Source organism: Maylandia zebra, linkage group LG15, assembly GCF_041146795.1.
Source record: "Maylandia zebra isolate NMK-2024a linkage group LG15, Mzebra_GT3a, whole genome shotgun sequence".
In the NCBI taxonomy this organism is placed as follows: Eukaryota; Metazoa; Chordata; class Actinopteri; order Cichliformes; family Cichlidae; genus Maylandia; species Maylandia zebra.
In genome coordinates this window covers 39,998,464-40,025,285 of record NC_135181.1, presented here as the reverse complement: position 1 = coordinate 40,025,285, position 26,822 = coordinate 39,998,464, and the positions used below count along the sequence as shown (strand labels likewise).

Here is a 26,822-nt window from a genome sequence, read left to right as displayed (position 1 = left end):
GGCTGTTGCTTGCTTGTTTTAATGTATTAAATCTTTAGAGAACCAGTGGCACATATCAGGTTGAGACAGGGATACTATGCGCTGTGTTTCTGAGCACATTTATTTGCTACCTTTAAAAAAAAAAATCAATACTGTGATTTAGAGACACAAAGGCTGCATGTTCCAGCAAGGAGACCTTCCAAATAATTTACCTCAAAAACATTTATTCTGGAGCAAACTAGCACCTGACGCAGCATGTACATGTACTCACTCAGACAAACCCAAGTGCATTTGTGCTGAAAGCCAGGCATGTATAAATGATGTCAAGGAATATCTTACAAAGGGAAATTGAGATGTGAGTCTCCAATAGAGCAAATAAGAGGATCAAACACCAGAAACACGGCAGACAAATTTATGTGTACGCGGCGTCAGTGCCATGTGCGTAACAAAGAAGCTCCATGCAAGTAAAACATTTGTAGGGACGAAAACCAAACAGTGCATTTTGGCGTTAGCACGCTGTCTTTAGAGCACTGCAGCACTGGCAAAAGAAAAATGGAGACGGACTGCCAATGCAAGGGACCTTTGTGAGCTGGACTCAGACCACAGCCATTCAGTCTTTCTCAGTGTTCTGGTGCACACACGCTGCTATCAAAAGACTACCTGTGGTCAATACATCACCCCTCCACATGCAATCAACTCATGGAGCCTCTCACAATAAGCCCGACTGTAAAAAAAAGAAAAAGGGGCGAGAGAGAAAGAGGAAAAAAATGCAAACCTTCTTTCATATCACAGACGGCACTGAAACTATGTTTTGTTTCACCGTGATCAGCCATTATTCCTGTCTGCATGAGTCAGACAGTGGGTGTGGGTGTGGGGGAGGGGAGGCGTGTGGGTGTGGGGGGACACGAGGACGAGGACTTTTGAAAAACCCTTTCACACAGCCTGGAGTGGTGACATGGATCCAATGAGACAGAGGAGAGGGACACGGTACTTTAAAGTAACCTAGCAGCATGGCACATGTTCCCACCCCCACCGACATGCTTTCGCAGCCCCTCCCGGGGGATCCCTCTTGCTAGAGCGGAGCTGTCTTGCCTCTATCCTTCACTCTGTCTCTGAATCATCACTGCAAGCCATGCAGAAGCACCTTGCCACACTGGGACTGAGGAGAAAGCTTTTTCTGAAGCGGACTGTGTGTGTACACACTGAACTCCAAATGAACTGCTGGGGATAAAATATTAAAGGTGCAGATGGAGCTGTCCAGATGATAAGAACTGCTCGCGACGTGTCATGATCCAAAAGGCCTTGTGTTGAAGTTATCTCAAGCATGCTAATGGCTCCCCCCACCACTCATTACTTCCATGTTCCTCCTTTCATGGAGCTAATACCCCCTGTGCCCAGAAGCAGGGCAACCTCTGCCTAAGAACAAGGATCTAAATGCCTGCTCTCAGCTTTTGTTTTCAGTCAGTATTTAGGAAGCGTTTCATCCGGCAGCAAAAACAACAGGAAAAATGAGGGGGGAAAGCACAAGGCTGAGAAAAAACAAAACAAAACATGACCACCCTAGGTCAAAACTGGTGTTACTTGGCACAAACATGGTCTGGGTGACAAGTGGGGATCCAGACATAAGCCAAAGCAGCACTGTTTTCTCTCCTTTTCTCCTGTTCATGTGCCTTTTCGCCTTCTAACTCTGTCTTTCATTGACAAGGACAAAGCCAATTTGTAGAGAAACCAGGGTCACGGATGGTGCAGACAAACCTTGCTCCTGCACGCTCCCCCGAGATGCCCCTTTCCACAGTACTTTGTCTTTTTGAGTCAATTGTTGCACAGAATCAGAGGAGCGGTGTGCGAGGCCCGGCCCAGTGCAGCAAAACCTCATTCCTGTCACATATTAGCTCTGCTACAATACATTAGCTCCTCACAGGGTCATGATTCTATCTCTGCGGTCATCACCACCGGGATCCCGATCATCATTTCCACTGCAGAAATATTTTTCATGCAAATCATTATGAGAGCAACACTCGATTGGAAAACAATGAGGGTCCAATTTAGGGAAAGGAAACATATTCCAGTGTGGCTGACAGAGCATTTGCTGAGACAGGGAGAAATGTATGTTTGCTTTAATACAATGTTAGCTTTTCCTCAATTATAAGCTCACACATTCAAAGCAGGGAGGCAGAGAGGAGGAAAGAAAAAAGACAGGAAAATCACTGAAAACAAGAAAAAGTCATTTCAGCATTTACTCCGAGACATTTCAATCCAGCGCAGACCCTTTTCGAGTGAGCACCATTTCTTCCATTCCTAAGCCAACGCCTGTTTGTGAGAAAGCTGTGAAATGCAATCCAGTGTGCAGATTTGCCTTTTACTTATTCTGCTGCCACACAGACAAAGAGTACGGCCACTGCATCTTTACTTTGAAAACTCGGAGCAGTCTGCCAATAGTGTGCAGGGACTTGATGGAATTTGACACGGCTGACCCTTTTCTCTAGTATATTTTCAGTGTCAGCTTGATGTTCAGCAGAGGTCACTGCATCTGTAGACACAGTACCAACCATTAGCTTGGATAATGAACACAGTACTGAACAAATACCACCCATCCTCCCTACACAGCAGCAAGACGAGCCTGCAGAGCTTCCTTATCCCTCGGTGTGCACGAGGGCAAAGCAATACATGATGTGGGAAGCTGAGAGGATATATGTGAGGCTCACCACCTGCTATTTCTTTTTTTTGGTCCTGCGCAGGGAAGTAAGACTCCCGAAGGTCTTATTCTTCTGAGCCTCTCTGATGGAGCGAGAGATAATAATGTCATGACCAGTAAATAATTGCATGCCTCAATGGGACATATGTCAATATTATATGCTATATGTCCTTCACCCTTGGCGGACCCTGACCAAACAGAAGGGATGCCTTTGCTCTCCGTCTTCCTGACAAAGTCGTGCGCTATTTACAGGCAGACAAATACAAAAAAGAGCTATGAACATTACCCCGGCTTGCAACGTGTGCTGTAAAATGGACCATTTCAGCCAATTGTTAACATAATTTTTTCCCTCATCACATACCTTTGAAGGTCATCAGGTAATATCTGTGATATGAGACTTCCTGAAATTGTGTAAAAGTGAGGTTAAAGTACACTATCAAGGCTGATGCTTGTCAGGCAGTGAGAGGCAGAGGGGAACGTCGGACGCCTCGTAATCTGTCTGTGGCGCAAAATTAACCTGTCATCACCGGGAAGGCTTGGAGCAAAAATCCTGCTGACTTTTCCCTTCAGTTCAACCATCTTGCTCCCTTTATCTTCCTCCTGCATCTCTTTCATCTCACCCTCTTGGTCCCTTCCTCACTCTGTCAGTATGAGTATTCAAAGAAAAGAAAACAGCTTACCATGATGATACAGGTGACAGGTCCTATAAAACTCCATATGAAATGATTATCCACACTTAGCCAGCACCTATGTCAGAGAAACACACAAATCAGCTCCAGGCAGTGAACACCACAAAAACGACATCGTGCTCCTGTGGCTAAAAATGGAAAGAAATCATTTTTGGTTACTTGGGCTGATGTCTTTTATTATCAGTGTTTAACTCAAAGCTCTTTCACAAAACGAGCAGGAAGACGGCCGGACACAACAGGAGAAGAAGCAAACCGAGCAGCCCCTCTTAATAGCGTCGTCTTAGCTGTGATATAGCCATTAATCTATGTAAAAGGCTTTTTTCCCCTGCACTGCGCTCTCCTCTTTAAGACAGCATTTACAAACAAGAGGTCACAGGAGGGTCTTTGAACAGAAAGGCATTAATGTAGCTGCAGCCTCCCCTGAAACCACAGTGTTGAGTCTGTCAGCCACTTTCAAATGACATAAAAAATTGAACAGCTGCCCATCCCTGGCAAAAGGCGCTCAAATGTTTTGGTGTAGTCTCCAGGGATGCACATAAGGTGCTGGAAGAAATGACGAGCGGATTTCTTTTCAAAATCTGCCACACGCAGCCACAGCAGGTAAGCCCACACAGTGCAGCATCCAGCATGTCTGCTCTGCATTTCCAAGAATGTTTTCAGAGAGAGAGAAAAAAAGAAGCTGCACTCACGCTTTCTTGGTCCCGTAGCTCCTGTAGTCAATAGCTGCTGAGACGCCGACAACGATGGCAGGGAAGAGGTAACCAGACACGTAGTAATACTTTTTCCGCGAGTATTCGCTCTCAAAGACTTCTACAAGCATGAGGTACAGCTGGACTCCCTCAAGACACATCCAGGAGAAGGAAGCTAGGAAGAAGAAGTGCAGGATCCCCGCAATGATGGCACAGCCAATCTGAGAACGACAGAAGAACAACAGATTCAGACAATCAAAGAACAAGATGCAAAGGAGACACAGTGAAATTTATTAAATAATCTTTCGACATCAAGATGACACGTGTCGTTTCCATCTGACTTTTGTTGTTGTTGCTGTTTTTTTAGTGAAAATTGTACATCGTGTACCCCATCTTTTATTGAAGCTCCCTGAAAAGATCGTCGTTTCAGGGCGTCTCGTTCAACAGCAGAGAAAAACAATGAATATTCATTCACCACATGGGCTCTGACTAAGCACAGGTTTAGCTTTCCATCAGCACAGTACAAATTTAAATGCCATTAGTATTGTGGGGTTAGAGTTAGGAGATTTAATTATTTGGAGCTGTGAAAAAAGACAGAAAAAAGCTGCCGTTGCTCAGCAATCGTCGCTGCAGCTTCAAAGGAAAGAGGGAAAAAGACCCATCAAGCGGAAGACATGTCCCTTTAGTAAGCTATATTAATGGTGCTGTTCCACTCGTGTCATGTCAGGGACAAGTGGGGAAGGCTAGAAACAAACAATGCTTAAAGTCTTATCCATTTTACTCTGGAAGGGTCTTTTGTGTGAGGGCTGAGAGGCGATAAGGAGAGAGAGGATGAATCAAAACCAAATCAATAGGGTGAAATCATTCCGGCTTACCCTGGGTTCCGTCATATCGATACCAATTAGGAATATTAACTCTGCAATGAAGAGATTAATGCACAAGTTCTTGTGGATGGTGTTGCGATCGCTCTGCAGGCCCCGGAAGAAACAGAAGGTGAAGATGCTGATCATGAGGCAGACGAGGGACACCACGATGCCGACGCGAGTGATGACGGTCAGGAGCAGCTCGTGCACTTCACTGCTGGCCTGAAGCGAAAGGGCGAAATGACAAAGAGGGTCGTGTGAAGCTCTGAGGGAAATAATGGTAGCCTCCCCTTTTAGATTTGATAATTGAGGACTAAAACGAAGAAATGACTGCTTACATTTACATTCCAGCATAATGAGATAAATCAGGAGCAACAAAAGGACACAGAGTAACCAATTTCATATTTTGGGACTACATCCCTATCCCATGACATATCTGCGGGCGCCCATGGTGATGATATTGATTAAAAAAATCTTTCTCTTTCAATAATTGTGGTTATTTCATTATCGTTTGCTTCTGGGTGTAAAATTAGCATTACGTGTTGGAGAAGATGCACTCAAATCAAGCTGAAAGATGAAAAAAGTCTGGCAAAAACAACCCAGTACGCACAGATCGACTCATTAAACCGCACCGTGATAGCTGCAATCTTTAGCTGCTTTAATATTCAAGCCTAGGAACTAAAATGTTAAGGGTCTGATCTTGATTTAATCAAAAATCCTCCAATGCTACGGGTGGGCACGAAAGAAGACTGGACATACCGAGGTTTCACGGTGTGCCATGAGGATGGCAAAGTTGGTGAGATGGCTGCATGAGCAGGTGGTGTGTGTTTTATTGGAGTCCAGGAGTTTGCAGCCTTGGGTGGACCAGTAGCCCATCATGCTTCTCTCAGAGTAATTCCAGAAGGAGCAATTGGAGTTGAAGTAGTGCTCCATCTGCAGATAACAAGAGATATGGTTAAGTGTCCAAATAATTGACTTCCTGAAATTGAAGCACATGTAGAACACAGAGGCCATTTACCCCCCACTCACAGAAAGTATTTTTCTGCACTGATATGGATGAGGATTTTTCACTTCACAGCTCTTATGAAGCAATTCATATGTTGTATCTCATTTGGCACATGCTTGCCAAATCAACCGAAGCATGGTCGCGTATACGAGGCCTTAATAACAGAGAAGCATAATTGTTTGACGGCATGTCTTTGGAATTGCACAATTTCTCTGATAAAGAATGGAGTCACGCGCGGCCCTCTGGGAACTCTAGTGACAACTTTAAAAGACGAAAGATAATTGGTGCTCCAGTAATTTCATCCTAGATTGTAGGGCTAATCTAGGAGTTAATTTCCCTCACTATAAAAGAAAATGGGTATCATTTATATCCCAATGTTGATTAAAGAATTAGTTTTCATTAAGAATTCACTTAGGTTCTAAAGACTCCTTTAATTTGATGTTCAATGACTTAAATAAACTGCCAACTGACCTAGCCAGACATTTACAATTCAAATTGCACATCTCCGTCTACTCTAGATCTTCCCTCCTGGTGTTTTTAATATGGCCCGTCCATTTGTTCCTGCAGGCGGACTTACATCAATGTGCTCCAGGGTAAAAATCACGGGGTCATTAATGAACACGCGGCTAGACTCTTTGTTGATTGAGGCGGCGATGATGTCCGAGTTGACGGCTACCGAGACGTTGCGGGCGTAGGCGTCATTGTCCATCTTGATGGTGGCGTTTTCTGTGCTGAGGAACTGGCTCAGGTTTTTGTAGAGCATGAAAACCAGTTTGGCAACTCCTGCGGAGCGAAAGATTTAAAGAAACACCAGATTAGGGAAAGAGCGACGCAATTAAAACAACAGGGGCCTAAAAGAAGTGAAGACAAAATATGCAGAAGACCAGAGGACGAGAAAGCTCTAAAACTGACTGCATCTTTTTCAATGTAGCTGAATTTAAATTATTCAAGCAATTATCTGCATGGATGAGAGAAGTGAGATATATTTGCTACAAATGGCCTTATTTGTAGGTTTAAAATCGCAGAGCTTTGGAGTTTTTGAGATAAACTGCACTCAGTCTCTTGAAAATGAATCCATTTCACAGTTTCTCCTACGCTAAAGAATCACTTTTGTTTGTCTCTGAGTTACCAGAGTTAACTTTGACCGAGCTCCTCTCGCTATCGTTGCTTTTTTAACTCACCATTCCGACTGTTGAGCTTAACAGTATTGGCTGAGAGCTGGATTGAGATGCCGCTTTTGCCGATCTGTGGAAATTTGAAATCCTGGACCTGGCCATCCGTGCTGAGAACATACACTTCCAGGACTGCCAAGAGCAGAGAGGCAGGGGATGAGTTAGAGAACGACAACAAAAAAAACGAAAATCGGTCAATTCAGAAGAGACAAAAAAGAAAAAAAGCAGAAGGGAAGACGATTTCTTCCTGACATTTCTACACGAGCTGTTTAAACATTTCTAAATGTTAGTGACAGTGCGCCACGCAATAAAAGCGTCACTCACACAGTGATCGTTTCATCCCAGTGGTGCTCCCACTAATATGAATAAAACGGTGCTGAGAGAAACCAAAGGACTCTCTCGTTCGGTCTATCAGCTGAAGAAAATGAGCGAAGGAAGAGGAGCTTTGGATAAACAATGTCCTTTTTTCTGCCTGCACAGCAGGCTAATGTTCACATTAGTGTATAGAGTTACAAGGTCTAGACGCACACATTTATAAAGTAAGCGTGCGCAATCAGAGAATCCAGTCTATTTAATTGTCTGATATTCATCACTTTGTCAGTAAGCGACTTGTTAAACCTAATACGCCTTGTTTTTCACTTCCCCCGAGGTTTAAACCCTTATTATGAAAACAAAGTCCTTTTTTATGAGGCGGCCTTGTGTTGCTATCACAGGAGTTACTCTTTCAATGAACTGAGCGTAATCAAATTAGCCGAGGCGCACATCAATCACGGACGCTTGTCATTTGCTTACCGCAAACTCGGCTTTACTCACTTATATTATCTGCTGGGACTTTGACAATAGCTGGTTCCATGAGGTTGTCGGCGAGGACGAAGGCCCCTTCCTCCAAAGTATCCAGTAACATGGTGGCTGCGTGAGTTTGCTCGGTGCTGTTCATGTCCTGCCAGGATTTGAGCGCCTCTGGTCGCAGAAGGTTATCCACCGTGTCCACGATGGCCTGTATTAAAGCAGATAACCGAAACAAATCCACAGAAAACAAAGGTTCTTGAGTGTCTGGAAACAAGTGACATTTTCTGTGGATGAGCTGTGACATGCAGACGCTGATGTGAGTTAGTGAAACGCTGTGCTGGAGTGTCACGTCGTTAGGAGTGAAATGGACAAAAGTGAGGAAGCTGAAAGGACGTCTGTTTCTCAGGTGTATATGTAATGTAAACATATACTTGCAACACATTTCAAAATAAAAACAATAAAAAATGTTTTTAATGTGATGTTAATGAAGGAAGAACTGCTAAAAGAGCGGAGGAGACGAGGCGCTTCAGCGATGCTCGGCCTCTTTTCCAAGGATGTTGCGTCGATGCTCTGGGTCACAGTGCACTGAGCCTATCACGTCTGTCTGATAACAGGATATTAAGAGACGGCCTGGTGAAAGCCAAAGTCTCCGTGGCTGATCTCAATTAAAGCTCTCTAATTGGAAAGTTCAGTGGGCAGCAACTTTCCTTTTCTTCAAACACTTTACTGTAGAACAAGTAATTAAGCCGCCCTGCAAAGGCACTCGAAAAGTCAACCAAAAGTGTGCAGTTTGCTAAACTGTTGTTTGTCCCGTGAATGCAAACCTTGTTTTTTTTCCCCTTACATCTTTTTTGCCATCTAAAAGATCAGGAAACACGGAGGATAAATTGGGCATAAATGATGCAGGGTTTTCTTCAGGAAATAATAAAATCAATGCGTCTAATCAGGTAATCAATGCTGGCGACGGCTGGAGGAGAGGGTGGGGTGTGTGTGGGGGGGGGCTAATGCGAAGTTGCGTCAGATGTCAGATACTGATGACTCAACAATCCCTGTCCCTGATCCTCTCTCATGCTGCTGTAATTTACATCGACATAACCTCTCGGAAGTCAAATCGAAATGTTTTGACTTTAAAAAGCGAAACGATGATGCGACGCGGCGGCGGCGGCGATATGACTACGTATGTGCTTTTTGCTTTTTTCCAGTTTCCCTGCCTCCTTTACGAGCGCACGGCCGTTGACTGGCTAATTAGCTTGATCCATTTTAACACCCTCCCGAAGGAGAGATGGATTGAGGGGGGTGACTTTGGTGGCAGGTGGAGGACACTGATGTCCCTGATGGTGGGGGGATATATATACAGCCAAAATACTTTGATGTGCGAACCCAACGCTGTGAAAGCATTTGGGGAAGAAAGGGAAAGAAAAAAAAAAGCGTTTGACCTGCACTAACCCTATTAACCAGCTCGAGCTATAGATTTGTACCTTTAATTTATGAAACGCATTCATTTAATGACCTCAAACCTGCGCCCTTGTGGATTTTCCCTTTGCAGGCTGTGAATGGTCAGGAAACGATCCGTAGAAAGAGTTTTGATACATCACTACAAAGCAGCAAATCCTTCATCAAATGAATAATGAGGGGGATGTAAGAAGAGGATGTCTGCTTGAGTTGTGCTGTTATTCATGTAGGCGTGCAGTCTTGAGGAAACACAGAAAATAATAACAGGGACAAACGGAAGAAACAACAAAATACACCATAGCTGTCAATGCATACAGGAGAGAAAAAAAAGAAGACACGTACACAGTTACAAAAAGAAGCCACCTAAGTAACTGGAGATGACTTCTCTTTGACTTAGGAAGCACTTTGAATACAACTGTGTTTTTGTGTGAAGCAATTACTCAAAAAAGCAGGAAGCACAGGGAGGAGGGTGTACACGACAGTGGAGAGGGTGCATGCTGCTGAACTTGGGCTAGGGCATATACAGTACGGTAGTACAGGAATAGAGGGGACAGCAGCTGCAAGCAGAGTGGGCAGAAGCTTTGCTTCAGTACCTTCATGTATGCCCTGCATGTCCTTTCTCGCTTTTGGAGCTTTTTTTGTTTGAGAAGGAAAAGAACAGATACAAAATAGAGACATGTAATTTGCACAAGTTCACGAGCTCGAGTAAAGAATTGGTAGAAATAATAAAGGGGTGAGCGCTGGATGGAAAAACCAACTGATAAAACGACCAGTCTCAAATGGCACCGGTGGATCACACTCATGACACTGAATACACATCTGCTCAAAAATCAGAACTGCTTTTCTGTTTGTTTCCCAGCTCGGCTGAACTTGAAGTGAAAAGCACAGAAAAGCAGACTGCTGACGTAATCTGGTGAAAAAAATCTAATAAAACGCAGCTATTGTATTAAAGAAGTATTAAGTTATCAGTAAAGCATAAAAGCGATGTAAGTTATGCAGAGTCATTCAGTAAGAGGGAACTGGGGAGAAACTTGAGGTAATAATTTTTAATACCCTGCTAATATGTGGAGGATCTGGTTACCTTGTTGAAGCTCCGTCCTGCAGAATCCTTCTCGCTGGGTCTGAGCTCCTGCAGCTGCGCATCCAGGATGTCCACCAGCTGCTCCATCAGGCGCACTGAGGAGCTGACGTCCCCGGCAAAGATGGGTCCTTTGGTGTGCTTGGCTAATTCATTGGCCAAGTTAGCCGCGTTTTCACCGCTGCGGATCTGCATGGGGAGAGAGTGAGTAATGTGAATGAGAATACGAAAAGACAGACTTGGAGGGCTCTTTGCGGCTCTGTTTCTAACATAAAAATCACACTTGAATGAGTCCTTGAAATATTGCTTATGAAAAGAGGGTTTAATGTTTTCTTCACACAGCAGAAGCTGCTATAGTGGCAGTTTTTTCTTTTTTTATTGTGTGCTAAGGCAAAAGAAAAAAACAAGTCTACAAAGAGTGGTTTGCAAAATAAGACTATGGTGCAGATTATACAGAAGGTAAAAGGCTTTTAATCAAAGGGCACAATGTCAGGTACTTTTGTCCCTTATTTCCGAGTCGGGTGCCAAAGCAAACGAGTCCACGTGGTGGATTTGGAACAGATTACATGTCGGATGCTCCTCCTAATACAACCGTCCTATTTATGGGCCAGCTTCTGACCTCCCAGTTTCAAACTGGGTGAAGGTGTTAACCACTACACCACTAACCAAAATGTAAAATCAAAATCACTAAAATGTAAATACACAATTATACACACTGCAGCTTCATGGTGCCTTTCCTACTGTCCCTCTGTATAATGCAGTTTGTGTCATTTTATTTTGTTAACACAAAATTTGGATCGTTTTAACTCCGATATTTCACTTTTTTCTTTTTTTGTAGTCGTCTTCTATAAAACCAAAAATATAGGACACATCAGCCCTTTTTGTCATCCTGCTTTCGAGTGATTCTGACCCAGATTTGCTTCCATGTTTATATTTTTTTTCCAGTGAATAGTTTACTTTTGCAATTGACGTCCTTTACAGGAACACATTATTTTTGTCTACTCCTTATTTTAAGAAAAACACTTAGATGGAAAACAGCGAGGCAGAGCTCATACAAACCTTCTGGGCTACTTGGTTGACCCAGTGGGAGGTGCAGTTGCTGAGATCAGGGCCCTTTGGGTGCCAGTCCCCGGTGGAAAGGACACATAAATAAGATGCTGTGCCTGACAGAAAAAAACCAAGAAAACAAACAAGAAGAGAACAGTGAAGTTGAATCAACTCAAATCAAATACATATTTTTTATGAGGCTGCTCGCTGAACAACAAAGGCAGAAACAGAGATCAAAGGAAGAAATTGCACACAAGCAACACAATCATGCAAATTGAGTATTTATATGTAGAACATATATGAATCCAAAACATTTTTGTGCAGATGACAACATAAGCCTGAGCAGATGTTTCTTCTTAGTTTTCCCCACTTTGTCTATCGAGACAATGTACAGAAAACTAATTTTGTTAGCCTGTTATTGCTACAAAGTGACATGAGTTCATATACAATCAAATGAGGAACAAACAAACAGCTGAGCCTCAGTCAGTCAGAGACTGCTTACGCTAACAGCCACTGCTGATTCCTTTAAGTTAAATCTTTTATAATTAGAGAAAAAAGGAATATCTAACAAACACGGGGATGTTCTCTCGAGAGCTGTCGGGTCATATTGAACGCAGCGAGCAGTCGGCCCTGAGATGAGAGAGAGAGAAGGAAAGACGGCCCTGTTTACCTCGTGTTCCCTTGGGACAAGGTCGCTCAACAAGCATGCCCCTCTGGGTCTGAGGCCACATTATGTCTCTTTTCTCAATTGCCTTGCAGAAGCGTTCAGGTAAAGGGAAAGACTCCAGGGGCGGAGGGGAAGGAGTCTGTGGGATTACAGGACGTGGCCTGGGCGTTCCCCTGCTGCGCTCCTTGTACCCTGTTGTGGTGGTATTGTTGTCCACACCCCAGTGCACCGTGGTTGTTGTTGTGGTGGTTGTCGTTTTTGTAGGCGGAGTCGTGGTGACTTCTGAAAACGGCGGTGCTGTGCAACGGGAGAGAAAAAACAGAAGTCAATATTTGGGTGGAGCGCCGCTGTGTGATCTGCGCTGGGTTGGATGGGGTTGGGGGAGAACACGACGAGTCTGGATCTCACTGGGATACATTTAGTGTTTCTCAGCCTCCGAAAACACGATGCAGTGCTGTAAATAAAAATAATAACCAAATGGTAAGTTGACCTGCGGTTGCTGTGTGAGGTCAGCTCATTAGTGTGGCACCCCTGTTGTGCAAAACACATAATACCGAGGATTTGCTAAGAATATTCAACCTGGCAGCTTTTCAAAGCTTGACCTTCTGGTGGGCAGAAGTCTTCATGTACAACTAAACCTTAACGGCGCCCCCTGTAAGCAACATTCCCATTTTTTTCCTCAACACGTTCGACGCTGTAATGCTTATACATCCAAGTACCCTGTTGTGTAAATTGCCACTAAGTGCTTTGTGCAACAAGCGTATTTGCTTTCCCGTTGACTATGGCTTATCCAAGGCACTCAGTCTGAAGCGAACAAGACAATAATTACAGTAACATCCTCCTGCCTGGCAATCATTCTTGCCTGGAAGATTTTGTGGCATGGCTGATTAAATTTCACTAGAGCAACATGGAACCTGTATGTGCAGCCATGGTGCCAGAACATTCATTTTACAGTTGTTTCTCCCTACAACTCATACTCTGATAAAACAGGTGTGCAGTAACTCTTCCAATGCCCCGGGCAAAAACAATATGTTTCAGTCCCAGGAAAGGAGAAAAATAGTGCAGTCCTTACATTTAACATGAGCCACTAAGGAAAAACTATGAAGACATTTTTCATGTGATACACCGGAGGAGTGAGAGTAACGCTGTAATTACATTTCATAAAAGTTGAACATAAGGGAGCTTTATAGATGAAATGTTGATAAACACTGACTATTTGATATAAATCTGCAAGTGCAAAAAGAAAGCAGAACAACCACCTCAGAAAAAAACATATTTGTTGGTTGAATTTAACAGAAAAAAGCCGAATCAATCAAAAGGAGCTCTGAACGTTATGCGATCTAATCGCATTTGAGTACTTTGATTTCCTCCATTAGGCTGCCTATAAAGCATGCAGAAAATGCGAAGAGGTGCTGTTACACTGCCGGGGTTGAGCACAGTTGCTGTCGGTGCTGCAACACCTTGTGAAATAACAGGTGAAGGTAGAGACGAGGCAGAAAGTGAGAACGAGGAGATAATCTGAGGTGGAAGGGGTGAGGCAAGAGAAGCGGAGAAACAGAGGGCGACGATGGGAAAATTCAATAAGAGTGGGGTCAATAAGAAGACATTTTCGGCGTTCTGGTGAACCCCTGGCTCCATATCTATCGCCTCTTATCTGACTCAACCCTCACACACACACACACACACACACACACACACACACACACACACCAATTCTTCCATCACCAAAGGCCCCATCGTGTGGATCAGAAGCTTCAGCACAGTGGAGCTGAAGGGAATCGTCTTTGAGGCTGGCTGCCACCTGTGGAGAATTAGGCTCTATTGACCAGAGGAGATGACTCTCTGTGCTCCCTCCTGTTGAGGGAGGCTATAGGACGGCATACACACAAACACACACACACGCACAAGCAGGTGACATGAAGGTGTACACAGCTGACTGGCTGTTTTGACACTGAGCTGAAGGCAGATTTGGCTGGCTGGTCGGCTGGCTTCACCTCAGCATCCCCCCTTCTCTTGTCCCTTCTCCCCTACCTGTATCCTTTTACTCAACACAGTGAAATTCTTGGCTGCACAGCCTGTCACAGCAGTTGAGAGACAACCTGTGCTTAGTGTCCTTTCAGCACCAGCATTTAGCTGGCTGGGAGAAATGTTTGTCTCTATTCTGCACCAATATCCTTTTATTGCTATAGCCCTTTTTTTTCTTTCTTTCTCTTTTTTAAGACTCACTGAGAAGAATCAGAGACGTGAAAGCAAGCTTTGCAGATTCCTGGTTGACTTTACAAGCTGTGGCAATCAATGCTGCGGCTCGGTCTAAAGGAAACGAATGTGTGTCAACGCAGTGTTAAAATGATTATCGTTGTTTCTTCATAAATGTCTGCGTCAGAGTTGCTTGGCAAACTTCCACAAGGCTCCCAAGAAACTGTGGGGCCCCTTTATGGGTTTCTCATTTCCAAAGTATGAAAGATGATAAGGCTAAAAATCCCAGTCTCTGTGGGTGGGAGGTTTAGGATCCAGACAGAAATGAAATGAAAATGAATTGCTGTTCGGCAGCGTGATTCGAGATAAAGGGCTCACCACTACAGCCAATAAATCAAAGAGGCATCTGCTGTAATCCAAGCACATTCCTTTTGCATGTCAACTAACAACTGTATCTTGTCTATACTCTCATTCAACAGGACTACATGCAAAAACAAAAAAAAATTGCTGTGATGTTGGGGTTTACGCGCTAGTTAAAACGACCGCAATCTTTTTATTCTCTGATGGTGCCTGCTGTCAACAGCAAAGCTGGGAATATAATTAATGTTGGACTCTTGTTGATATAGAGCTTGAACTGAGGGGTTTCCGTTTGAGAGGGACGACCCTGTGGCTTACGGAAAGGGCTGCGGGGTGGATTGAAAAAAACCAAAGAATCAGTTAGCTACGAAAAAACCCCCAATAAAACTCTTGCTGCTCTGATTGGACGCCATCAGAGCTTCGTTAATGAGCAGTACTGGGAAGAAAACGCATTATTTAAAATGGCTCAATTAATCCAGTTTGGAGGTTTCATGTCATGTTTATGATGCAAACTAATCCGCTTTCCAGTGTGAAAACGAGGCTAATGTGGATGTAGGCTACACTTCCCACAGAGATCCGTGCATAAACAATGCAGCCCCTCTGACCACTGCTGCTCCCGTGTACGTAGCTTGTCATCCCGTAATCCTACCAGAAACACAATAATCTCATTACCGTTATGCCATAGACTGGTTTAATTTAATCCAATGAACGCTAGGAGGAATTAACCCAAAGGCATTAAAATGGACACTCTTCTCAGGTAGTCACTTCTTCACAGAGATGTCTAAGTGGATGGTTTTTATAAGCAGAGCAAGCAGAGCCGAGTGAGGGATGGCTATCGATCTGTTGGCGGTGCTGCAGCAGGCCTTTCCAGACCTTTTCAGATTCATAACATTAAGCAAATAGTTCTGTTTTCCATTGTGGCAACACATGCCTTGACACTCCTGAACTTTCCCTGTGCGACGTTCCTTTGATTATGACAAAAGAAGCAAATCCCACGTTCGGGCTATATATCGAATCCAGGACAGGATCCTTGATTATTATGTCTGTGCTGCACTCAGCCCAAGGGGAAGCTTCAATTAGCTGTCATACAGTGGGAGCGCACAGAGTGATATTCTCCAAAGCACTGCCACTAGTCAGGGCAGACTTATTCATAACCTCTTTGTGAGATTCAACACCCACACATTGTTGCACTTGAATGTATCTCGGTGGTTCGGTTATTACCACAGGGGTTACAGGCCTCGGATTGATGACAGACAATAAGATGGGAAATCGAGGAGAGGAGCATGTCAAGTTTTGAGCCAGTGCAAAGCATATGCATGGACGCAACACACACACACACACACACACACACACACACACACACACACAGAGGCCAGATGAGACTTTACCAGGACTCGGTATTCACGGCGAGGTGACAAATGAAAACCGACAGCGTGTGTGTCTTTTATATTATGTTTAATGGCTTCACTTTCAGTAGGCACCGCATGGTTGTTCATCAGGGTAATGTTTCATACACATTATCAGGTGCTGTTTATCTTGTGAGGGAAGGGAAAGTGGTTTAGCATTCGTTTCAGCTAATTTGCCACATTAAAAGCTAAAATAATTATTGGATGTCACTTATCACCTCCTCTATCCCCTGCTTTGTCATGGAATAATCACATGATGGGAAGTGAAGCTGCTTAAGAGATTTACTGTACCGCTTGTACCTACTGTACCATTTTTGAGAGAGGGAAAAAAACAACCTTTTTGTGCTACAGTGAAAGGCTTGTGGTAATCACACGCCCATGAAAGGGGAAAAAGTTAACGAGCCCATGAAACCACAAAACAGATCCAGGCCTGTTTCTGCCATCAATAGCGACCCGTGATAGGCTTTTGGGAAGGGGACCAACGAACAACCCATCGGCTTTAGAGCCGCTCGACACTGAGCGCAGGCTAATTGAAATAAGGCGCTGAAGTGTGAGAAAAACTGTAAATAATTCTCTGTGCTAATACTGCTGATGCGTCCCTGTTTCCAGCGCGCACGGCGCTCGTTGTCTCCGGGTCCCGCCTTGCATCGAAGTTCATATGGAAATGGAGCTGTTCTTGAGTATGAAACAGCGTGATGATTTATAATATGTTTGTGATGCATTTTGATATCTACCAATAATAACAATAATACACAAAGGAAATTGGATTACACATCTTTCACTCTACGCCGCGTTTGTAGCTGTGGAGGGAACACAGCGTATGATTGCTTGTGTATCAGCAGTAAATATTAAGAAAGGCGAGTGAAAATTCATATAATTTCCCATGAGTCATGTCCTTGTGAGGTGTGTACAGTACACATCTATGTCTTAGGGAACCTAATAGTTGGATTATGTTATTTTCTGTTGTCTCCAGTGTTTCTGTTTCACACAGCAGCACTGGAGGCAACACACACACACACACTTTGAAGGAAGCAGAGACATACATATACACATTTACACATTCATATACACTCTCACACACAAAATGTATGGAGAACAGACTTAGCAGCTGCCAGACTGCCGCCTGTTTTCTTTTTTTTTTTCCTTGCAGCTTTCTGAACCGTACGTGCCTCAAATTTCAAGCGTTAACTCAAAGTGTGCCAGGCAGACTGATATGCAACGCTGTGCACAGGAGAGGGTATCTATTTTGGGGCAGTCACATGCACGTGCACGAGCGCACGGAGATGCACACCCAAGCGGCTGCGTGTGCATGTGTGAGCACGGGAGCTGCAAAACGCAGAAATCCATGCAAACCCGCAGATTAGAGAAACACAGACTCCCATAGACACAATAATCACGCCTGTGTGAAATAAATCTCCTCAAAGGCGTGTGTCAGGGAGTGATGGGGGACCATTGTGATGTCTGAGTAATAATTCTTTTAATACGCCTTGTTTCACAGTCAGACTGTAATCAAACAAGAGACTGTGGATCCCCTTGGCTATAGGACTCAGTGTAACTATAATCACCCCTCCTCCCCTTTATGTAAAACAACTCTTTGTGACATTCTAAATCATAACCCCGGGTTTGCTATTGCCCACATCTTGTGTGCTGTCAGTGGAGATTATTTGGCCATGTTGTTTATACTAACGTAACATCAGCTTGTAAGGCTGCATTCCAAGTGAAGTTCCAACTAGCAGGTCGGGACTGTGGGATAAGCTCTGAAATGGTATTCTTTATCCAGTGGCCAGTGCTCAGTGCTGGAGTAACAGCAAAGATCGTGATCATATTTCAGAGGAAACAGGTGACCTCCTAACCTGATGTGTAATAGCCTTTATTGCCACCAGATACTGGATGGTTCGTTATTATCCCACAAAAGTAATATCTGAGACGCTGTGAATAATCGTCCAAATCCCCATTGTGGAATTTCCCTTTTTCATCAGCCTAGTTAAATTCACTCCTATATCATAACCAAAAAGGAGAACAGCGGTGTTATGATGTAGACAGAATAACTAAATTGTGTTTAAAAAGATACGGGGGAGGAATAAAGAGCTGAAGCAGGCGGACAGATATTAGAGAGTTTTGCATTCTAAAAGCAACAATGGAGACATTTAGCTGACAAAATTGGAAATATCATGCACCTGGGCAGAAAAATATGAGATTTAGGGACGTATTTAAGCCGCTCAACAAAATATGAAACTTGCTGAATTTACCTGTTCCGACCAAGAAGCAGGCCTGCCAAGAGGTCAGCTCGCTGTGGGGGGATTTTTATACAGACTTGCTGCAGTGAGGTGTTTCATTTGGTTGAGCCTTGGCTGGCCGGGCTTGTGCGGTCAGAATTAGAGTCACCTTGACAGAGGCGAATAGTTACTTACCAAGAATTTATCAGTAGAAAATCCAACTACGAACAGATGGGAAATATTGGATTTTACTTTTTTTTTTAATAATGAAAATATTGATCCTTAAAAAAAAAAAAACAGTGGAAATGACTTCTTAATGACAGCCAGCAGTGTGTGAGCCGCGTGCTCATGTTATGATGGCCATCTTTGCCCTGTTGTGTGTGTGCAGTTCCCCATGAGGCAGAGCTAAGGATTTGCTCAAATCCACTCATTTAGTGTGCACTGCTCTCACTAGGCATTATTTGAGCAGTCTGACTTAGGCTTTAGCCCGACTTCAGCAGAGAAGTCAAACAGATGCCTATGGGTGACGACATGCTTGCAAAATGCAAACATGTGGATCTAAGTCGCAGCTCGTGTACATTCACAGAGAAGGAGGACTTAAAAGAAAAAAAATTGCTAGTTTGGATCAGCTGGAGGGCAAAGCAGAAACGAGGCACTGATGTGATCGGTGCTTAATGTTACACCGTGATTGCACTTGCTTGCGGAGGCGCCGACGGACAGCTGTGGACACCATGGATGAGTAGTTGTTCTTATTAAAACGGTCTTCTGGGACGACGCGTGCTTGTAAATCTACACAGGCAAGCCTGTGACGACAAATTTGAAGGCACGCCATGGCAGCGTGTAGCTTCGGTTTCACTGATGACAAAATTGGCATCGCTGTGACCAAAGGTGACTATCGTATATTCACGGACGTGAAAAGGGTAAAACATGCTTTAGGAGAGATATGTGGATTTGGTTGTCAGAGTTAGAGTGGGTTTGGTCCGATGGCATCAGGCACCAACCGAGACAATGAGTGTCTGCAACTCAGAAATAAAGAAATAAAAGAAAGAGTAAAGCAGCACAACTGAATGCAACAGAAACAACGACGGCGAGAAACCATGTGACTGAAACGGACAGAAAAGAAAACATGAAGACAAAAACAGAAAGGGTGATTTTCCACATCGATACCCTCCCCATCCACACCGCTGTGTCCACACTTGATTGTTGTCAAGGCAAACATGTTTTTAACCCATCCTGAACCGTGATCCTGCACCACAGTGAGCAGACACAAAGTTCTTACCACCTGACCAGAAATAGCCTCACACACATTTTCAAAACTGCACAGCCTGGCTAAACAAAGAATAAAAAAAAGATGGTTTTGATCATTGTGGCTAATTTATACATTTTTTAAGGGTGTGGCTGCTTCGAGATGTTTTTCAGTGTCGTACTAAACGAAACTGTCAGGACTGCATATGTTGTAACTAGCTAAAAGTAGCATCCCTTTTAATGAGCCTGGGAAGTGGCACCTCCTTATCCAAGCCGGCTACTCGACAATCGCAACACCTTAAAAAATAATAAAGAACAAATTCAAACTCGAGGACACATAAACATCCATGCTCTATACATTTTAGCGGAGCAGCTTAGATGGCTGCGAAAGCTTAATGATGATGTTGACAGTGTCCATCTTTTTACCCCCCTTCCTTGTTTTCTCTCTAAATGTTGCCACGCACAAGTTGACCTCCATGTAAGCACCACAGAAGACAGAAATGAATCATAGTGGTGCTTATTAGAGAGCTGTATATTTATCAGACTATAAGAGGTAAGCTCTCTAGGGTGATGCTAATGCATATGAGTCACAAGCATCTGTTAACAGCTGAACATTTTTGCACTGTAAAGCACTTTCATAACACACCAACTACAGGGCATTGTTTTGACCACATGCAGACTTTTGTAAGCTAATTGGCAACTCGCGTCGGTGAGCCGTACCTTATAATTTTAGACAAATTGGGTCATTTTCTTTCTTACGATCCCTACTTGCGAATGTTGTAATTTGACTGTGCAGCGCAAAGATTGAAACTGTATGCAAATGTATTGACATTTGAACAATTAAAGAGGCGGTTTTGATTTGCGTGGGTGTTAACTGCAGCACTGGGGGCTTTTATACAGTAGTATTTTGCAGTGCGGGATAAAATAAAAGATTTCCAAGGCTCATCTGTGTCCCATCCTGGAAATGTCACAGCTTGTTTTTACCCACTTTGGGTATAAAAGGCTTTGGAGATGCTTACGCGGTGGTTTGAGGCCACATATCAGAGCTTGGCATGAATACATTCTCCACAGAAATGGGTGCATAATGAGTTCTCTTTGGGAATACCTCATTCAAATCCATGTAATCATCTCACTTAAAAAATGCAACAAAGGAATGTGCCTTTTGCATTGGCTGCTATATGCAAGAAGGGAAACATGCAAGGAGCAAAACCACTTTATTATATTGACGTTGGTCAAAGCCACGAGAGGGACTTGCTGACCCATATAGCGTCCACTTCCAGTGGAGCTGATTGTTGAATCGGAGCCCATCCACTCCCACATAATCCTACAAGAGATGATCTTGTCTTTACACGAGCAATGCTATTGGACTTGACAAGAATCCAAATGTCTGTCGCATAAAGCCTCAGCATCACTTTGATGCTTAGCGTTCCATGACGGATCAAATCAAGTGGCTGAGTTGTTTGTGCATTGAGAAATGGCAATAGAGCAGAAAGTGCAGTAAAAGTAAAGTTTTGGTCTTGCCCCTACCAATTCCATCAGCTTCTATTCATTCTCTGAGATTCCCTTTAAAAGTAGAACGACCTGCAGATATTAGTCAAAAGTTTAACACAGCCCTATAAATACTGAAAGCGTGGAACTATTTTGCATGTTGGATTCTTAGGGCTAAAACACTGTGCACCATATGGTGATTCAACAAATAGAAAAAGTAAGAAACTATTACTTTGCTGCTTAAATCCTCTTGTTACACGGTAAGTAACTACTGGATGTTTGTCTGACTGATAATGGGCCAAACTCATCATTCAGCAGCAGAATTTTGCAAGTTTGGGCCAGTTACTGCTACACTCATACACAAACACACCTTTGTGCGTGTGCATGTAGTCTAGGCTTTAGTGCATGAGAATGTTCTTTTAGTTTCCTTCTTTTTTCTTTGTCGCTGCTGCTAAAAACGTATAGGTTCAACTTTTAACACCACAAAAGCATTCTGATGGCTTGTTTCAGTGGCCAGTGATGCAGCCACTGAAACGAGCATAAAGATATCAAAGAGAGGGCGTCCTGTGACAGCCAGAAAAAATTGCCATCATTTATGTGTCAACATCAGCCATGTGGGAGGACAAGTTTATTGACATCTTGATGATCATCCTGGACCATTCTCCCTTGCTCTCATCGACTGCAACTCAACATACATTAGTCAGCAACAGGGCCAGGCTCATGTCTCATTTGTCAAGGGGAGAGAACTGAGTCCTTGTAGACATTAAAATAAAGATGAGAGAATAAGGAAACCCTAAGGAGAAGGAAATGCAGGATGTCAGAGACTGTATATTTCTTAACGTACTAGACAGGAAGTGAAGTGGGCTCTTTTTGATGCTTGAGAGGTATCTGTGTGAATAAACAAGCTAGCACAGTGTGATTTAAGACACACAGACAACTGGAGTGTATTCTTATATCAGGGCAGATCCTTTTAAAGCCTCTTATTTTGCTATCGGTGATCAGTGTCCATTTAACAAATGAAAAAGTTGATTGAGCATGCAGTGTGTGTATAAACAGCTTAATACGGGAAGCCATATCAGTTAATCTGGAAAGACAATGCTGACTGCTTCATAGTCAGTTTGCTGGTTATAAACACATAATGCACTAATTGATTCTCATTTGTTAGGAGAAAAAAATAACACGACCGCTTTTACAGTGACTGTCGGGAAATTTAAGGGAATGGCCCAAAACCAGCTTATTTTTGATTTCTTCAAATGAGTACGTGAATGTATGTTCAGGCATGACTAAAATAAGGTAACGGATTCTGACTGCAGAATACGCCTCAATTGTTCAAAATTTGTAGGTAAAACTCGATATATTGATAAAGTGGAAGAACTTCACGCAAGTTATAAAGATCATTTTTTAATTTTATTTGGCCAGTGAACCCTGTGCATTTTACCTCAGACCTGGTTTGCATTGCCTAGGCTGATGCTGTTCCACTTGCTGAACCCAGTCTAGCAGCCCTAGGCCGTGCCCTATCAATACCAAAGTGGACGAGCCAACGCATTAATAAATATTGAGCTCTTGGATAATCTGTGAAAAAGTTGCTTGACCTCTGTGGCTCATCATTAACTATGCTGAGCATTACGTGGACTTAGGATTCTGGGTGTGGAGGGATTAAGATAATTACCGTTATTATATTCTCAGCGTAAGGACGATTGCAAGCTTTGGCTGGTCTCCGCTCAGCTCTTGACAGCTAAATTAAAAACACATGCTGCCGATGTGACCCTGGATGATTGATCCGTCTCTTTTTTGTCTGCATCTCTTTCTGTCTTAAGGAGAACCTTGAATCCTTACACTTCAGCTAGAGACTGTAAAATGAAGTGGGGGGGTTCTCTCGCTTTTTTTCACTTTTTAATGGCCAACAGAGATTTCAAGTTTCAGCATCACTGGGGGAATTATCTAACCTTGCCCCAGGCCAGACTTTGCACCTGTCCAGACATGTATGTTTCCAGAGGTGAGAGTATCTCTCTCTCTTCCTGTCTTACTCACTCTCAAAAAAAAAAAGGAAAGGAATATGCTAGCAGGGGTCCCTGGAGCCTTAGCACCAGGGACTCAGGGAACGCCCGGATGGTAAACCTCCCAAATCCCCATGATACTGATCCCTTATGATATGGTAACTGGCTTCGAGGTGTTGTTTACCACAGAGCCCCGCTCACTTCAATGCTTTCCTACACTCCAAAGCTTCCCATAACATATCTAGCACATATTAGATTCTAAATTAAAAATCAGTCAGCTGTGACACTTGATACATAGATGGGGATAGCAGAGGAATATAAAAGTGCACTTGACAGGAACTAAAATCACAATCTCAGCAATGCAATTTAACACTATTGTCTGCAGGAGAAATGATCGGGGCGACGGTTTCTTACCATGTGCCGGATCAGGCAGGCCAAACTCCAAGTTGTACCTCAGGATGTAAAAGTTATTCCACACATAGAGCTGGTTATCTCGCGGATTATAATCCACAGCTGCAATGTACTGGTACTGGTTGGGAAAGTGGATATCAACGTATTCCCCACGGTTCTGTTTGGTATTGTAAATATAATCAATCAGGCTCTTGCTGACTTCACTTTCATTGTCTTCGTAGGTGGAGCGGACCACATAGAGTACTCCACAGACCATGAAGGCATTGGAGGCTGAGCGCTTGTCATAGGTCGTTTCCCAGGTAGCTTCAAATCGTAGCGTGTAGGGGTTCAGCTGGCTGATCACCATCATACCATTGTTCTGCTCTGTGGCATAAATCACCCACAGCCCGTTCTCATCCACCGCCAGGTCAATGTCTGTTTTTCCTCCCCACTTGTAGGGCGACGTGTCGTGGTAGTTGGCGTTGTTGATGATCGCCTCACCGCTTTTGATTCGAGTCCGCAGGTCAAACTTCACGATGTTTCGGGTACGCTCCTTGTTGAAAAACACCGCCCCGTCGTAGACCACAAATCCAGTCCCATCCACCCGGTGCGGCAGCTTGTAGGTGATGGTTTGACGGGCATTTTGAAAGTCATCCAAGGAGGAGTACTCGATTAGAGTGTCTGTTCGGTACGGAGTCCAAGGCATGAAGTAGATTTTGTCGCCGGCTTGCAGTGGGTCTTTGCACCAGGCTCCAGCTTGCTGCTCCGCTTCAAATATAAAGGAAGGTTCACCGACAGCTTTCAGAGTCCCAGGACAAAGAAAAACTAGCAATGGAGAAAGAGTAGAATGAGAAGCAGAAAGGTTAAAATGTGAAAAGCATATACATATATATATACACGCTTAAATAGCCGATTTAATAGCTAATTTCTTCATTTTGTTTTACAGGTTGTCCAATAAGAGTGGGGACAAACACATATCAACGAGTGGCCAAAACACAACTAACATCTATAGCCAATATGAGGACGTTTTGTGCATAGAAAGAAAAAATACAAAGAAATAGAAAAGTTATTAAGCATAATGTTTAAATATGTAGTAGTCGGAAACGAAAAGAAGACTGGCCTCATAGACATTAACTGTTGAGTAAAACACAAATGAGGGGAAAACATAACAGAAACAAAACTTAACATAACAATTGGTCCTGTAAATAAAAGTATGCAGCCAACTAAAGTCACTTGGCAACAGACGGGAGAGGTTATGACAGAGCAGGAGTCAACGGAGTCTGCAAAATGTGTATACTCTGATGTCTCAGTTACACCACCTATTCTAATGGTATATACCTGAGAGGCTCGTCATTACGAAGTGGTGCAAATATCACAATCATTCAAATTGAAAAGTAATAAAAAATGTTTGGTTTCTTTTCTTTGAAAGGGTCTCTTGAGGTGTTTTTGGTTGTTGTCTGAGGTAAAGGAGGCATAAGAATCAACGGAGAAAAGAGCAGCAAGTGGTCTGGTGAGAATAATGGGGAAAACAGTGAGAAGGGTAGGGATCTTGAAGAGAAAAGGGACAGTTGATAGCAAAAGCTTGAAAAGAAGGCCAGGAAACACTGTTACCATGGCATGCTATGGAAAAGGGTTTAGAAGCCAAGCAATATGAGATTCTGCTGAGTAGCAAAGCACCCAGGGAGAATGAGAAGAGGACGCCCCTATGGACTGCAGCCAATATTCCCCCATTTACATCTTTTGGCTGCTTGTGTACCGTCTTTATATGGCCAGCTTTACTTCCCTTGTAGCACTACACTGGCTGCTAACGTTACAGTTGGGGGGTGCGGAGGTTCTGACGATAACGTCTGCAATGGGTTTCTAGAGGCCACCATCGGAAAATAGGTAACTGACAACTAGATGCCACAAAACAAGGAGCTAGGGTTTGGGTCGTGTCTGTTATTTACCTTTTTGCTCCACTTCTATTTTAAGCGTTGGAAGAGAGAATGAAAGGGGTGCAAGGGAAAAAAACAGATTAATATGAATTAAGTGTCATCGCCACGATTACATATGCAGAAACACGTTATGAGACATGGAACAAGACGGGTACACCTATTAGAAACAGGAAAGTTGTGAGAAAGATGACACACAGACGTCAAAGTCCTGTCTCAGAAAAAGGGTTAGATTAGAGCACCAAAAACTGTGTGGTCACATTTGGCGTCATGACTAATTGTCAAAGTAGTTTTGTAGCAAAGTGGTGGGTGGATTTTTTTTTTCATTGGCAAGTGAGAAAATTGTTATTAACATACGTTCAGTTTTATATCCACGACTCTAACCATTTCAGAAAAATCTCTCTTTAGTTAGAAATATGGTAAAAATTTGCATAAAGTAAAAGTCACATTTTTGTCTCTCAAAGAAACTGAAACCCTGTCTTACAGTTGGACAGATCACACGATACTTTCTAGAGTGTGACTTTTCATTCCCTTAAATCCACTCACCACCAAAACTCAATCAAGATTAATTATTTCCTTTTTCTAAGTGGAAAGTTGTACAAATACACTGCTCAAAAAAAGGTAAAATTTAGGGAGCAATCCATTTCACCTGCTTTGGTGCAATGAAAGCTACAACAGGCACACCGGAGAGGCAACAACATGACAACAGTTTAGCAGGTGGTGGCCACAGACCATTACTCTCCATGTCCTTCCTGCACCACGTTTCTCTGCTTTTGCTTTTTGCTAGCGTCCTTGTCAACACTGTTATCACGAGACGCTCCATGCAGCACATTCAGGTTCCTGTAGGAGCGTATGTTATGAGAACTGGACAGGGCCTCCCCAATCCCAGCCCTACAAAATGACCCCAGTAGGCTATTAATACGAATACCAAACGGTCACACGCCATGAAGACGGGACTAGGGGCTGACGTCCTTTGGTGTGGCCTTTAGCACAGTGCAGCTTGATTGGCATTCACCAGTGAACATCAGAATTGGCGTGTTCTCCGCTGACACGCCATGAGAGCAGCTTCACACTGAGTACAAGTGACAGACGTGAAAGAATCTGGAGATGCCTTGGTCAGTGTTATGCTGCCTGCAGTAGCACTGAGCATGAGTGCTTAGCAGTGGGTCAGTGATGGACTGGGGAGGCATATCCTTGGACAGCTGCACAGACCTCCACATGCTAAACAGCTGATCACTGTTAGGTACCAGGATGAAATCCTCAGACCCACTGTCAGACCTTATGCTGTTGCTGTGGGTTCTTCTAGTGTATAGGTAATTCCTGGACAGAGGCATCGATGCCATTGACTGGCCTTCATTTCCCCAGACCTGAATCCAACTGAGAACCTCTGGGAGCACCCAGACTGTCTCGGATGTCACTGATGAAATGATCCAGGTCTAGAAGGAGATCTGCCAGGTCACCGTCTGCTAT

The 26,822-nt window shown here is 43.5% G+C and overlaps 1 protein-coding gene across 44 annotated transcripts in view; it reads right to left on the bottom strand.

Annotated features, from left to right (window-relative positions):
* Window positions 1-26,822, bottom strand: part of adgrl2a (adhesion G protein-coupled receptor L2a) — an 89,525-nt gene that overhangs the window by 10,773 nt on the left and 51,930 nt on the right. For 28 of the 44 annotated variants that reach the window (XM_076874422.1, XM_076874428.1, XM_076874425.1 and 25 more), the window contains 13 exons: window positions 25,368-25,382; window positions 23,446-24,246; window positions 12,130-12,423; window positions 11,472-11,575; window positions 10,416-10,601; window positions 9,928-9,966; window positions 7,907-8,090; window positions 7,103-7,225; window positions 6,499-6,704; window positions 5,675-5,848; window positions 4,928-5,137; window positions 4,053-4,273; window positions 3,355-3,421 (listed from right to left, as the gene is read on the bottom strand). In XM_076874422.1, coding sequence (XP_076730537.1) covers window positions 3,355-3,421; window positions 4,053-4,273; window positions 4,928-5,137; window positions 5,675-5,848; window positions 6,499-6,704; window positions 7,103-7,225; window positions 7,907-8,090; window positions 9,928-9,966; window positions 10,416-10,601; window positions 11,472-11,575; window positions 12,130-12,423; window positions 23,446-24,246; window positions 25,368-25,382 — 2,624 coding nt within the window. Of the gene's footprint in view, window positions 1-3,354; window positions 3,422-4,052; window positions 4,274-4,927; window positions 5,138-5,674; window positions 5,849-6,498; window positions 6,705-7,102; window positions 7,226-7,898; window positions 8,091-9,927; window positions 9,967-10,415; window positions 10,602-11,471; window positions 11,576-12,129; window positions 12,424-23,445; window positions 24,247-25,367; window positions 25,383-26,822 lie in introns of those variants that run through there. The other 16 variants (XM_076874415.1, XM_076874435.1, XM_076874436.1 and 13 more) reach the window with 4 other exon arrangements.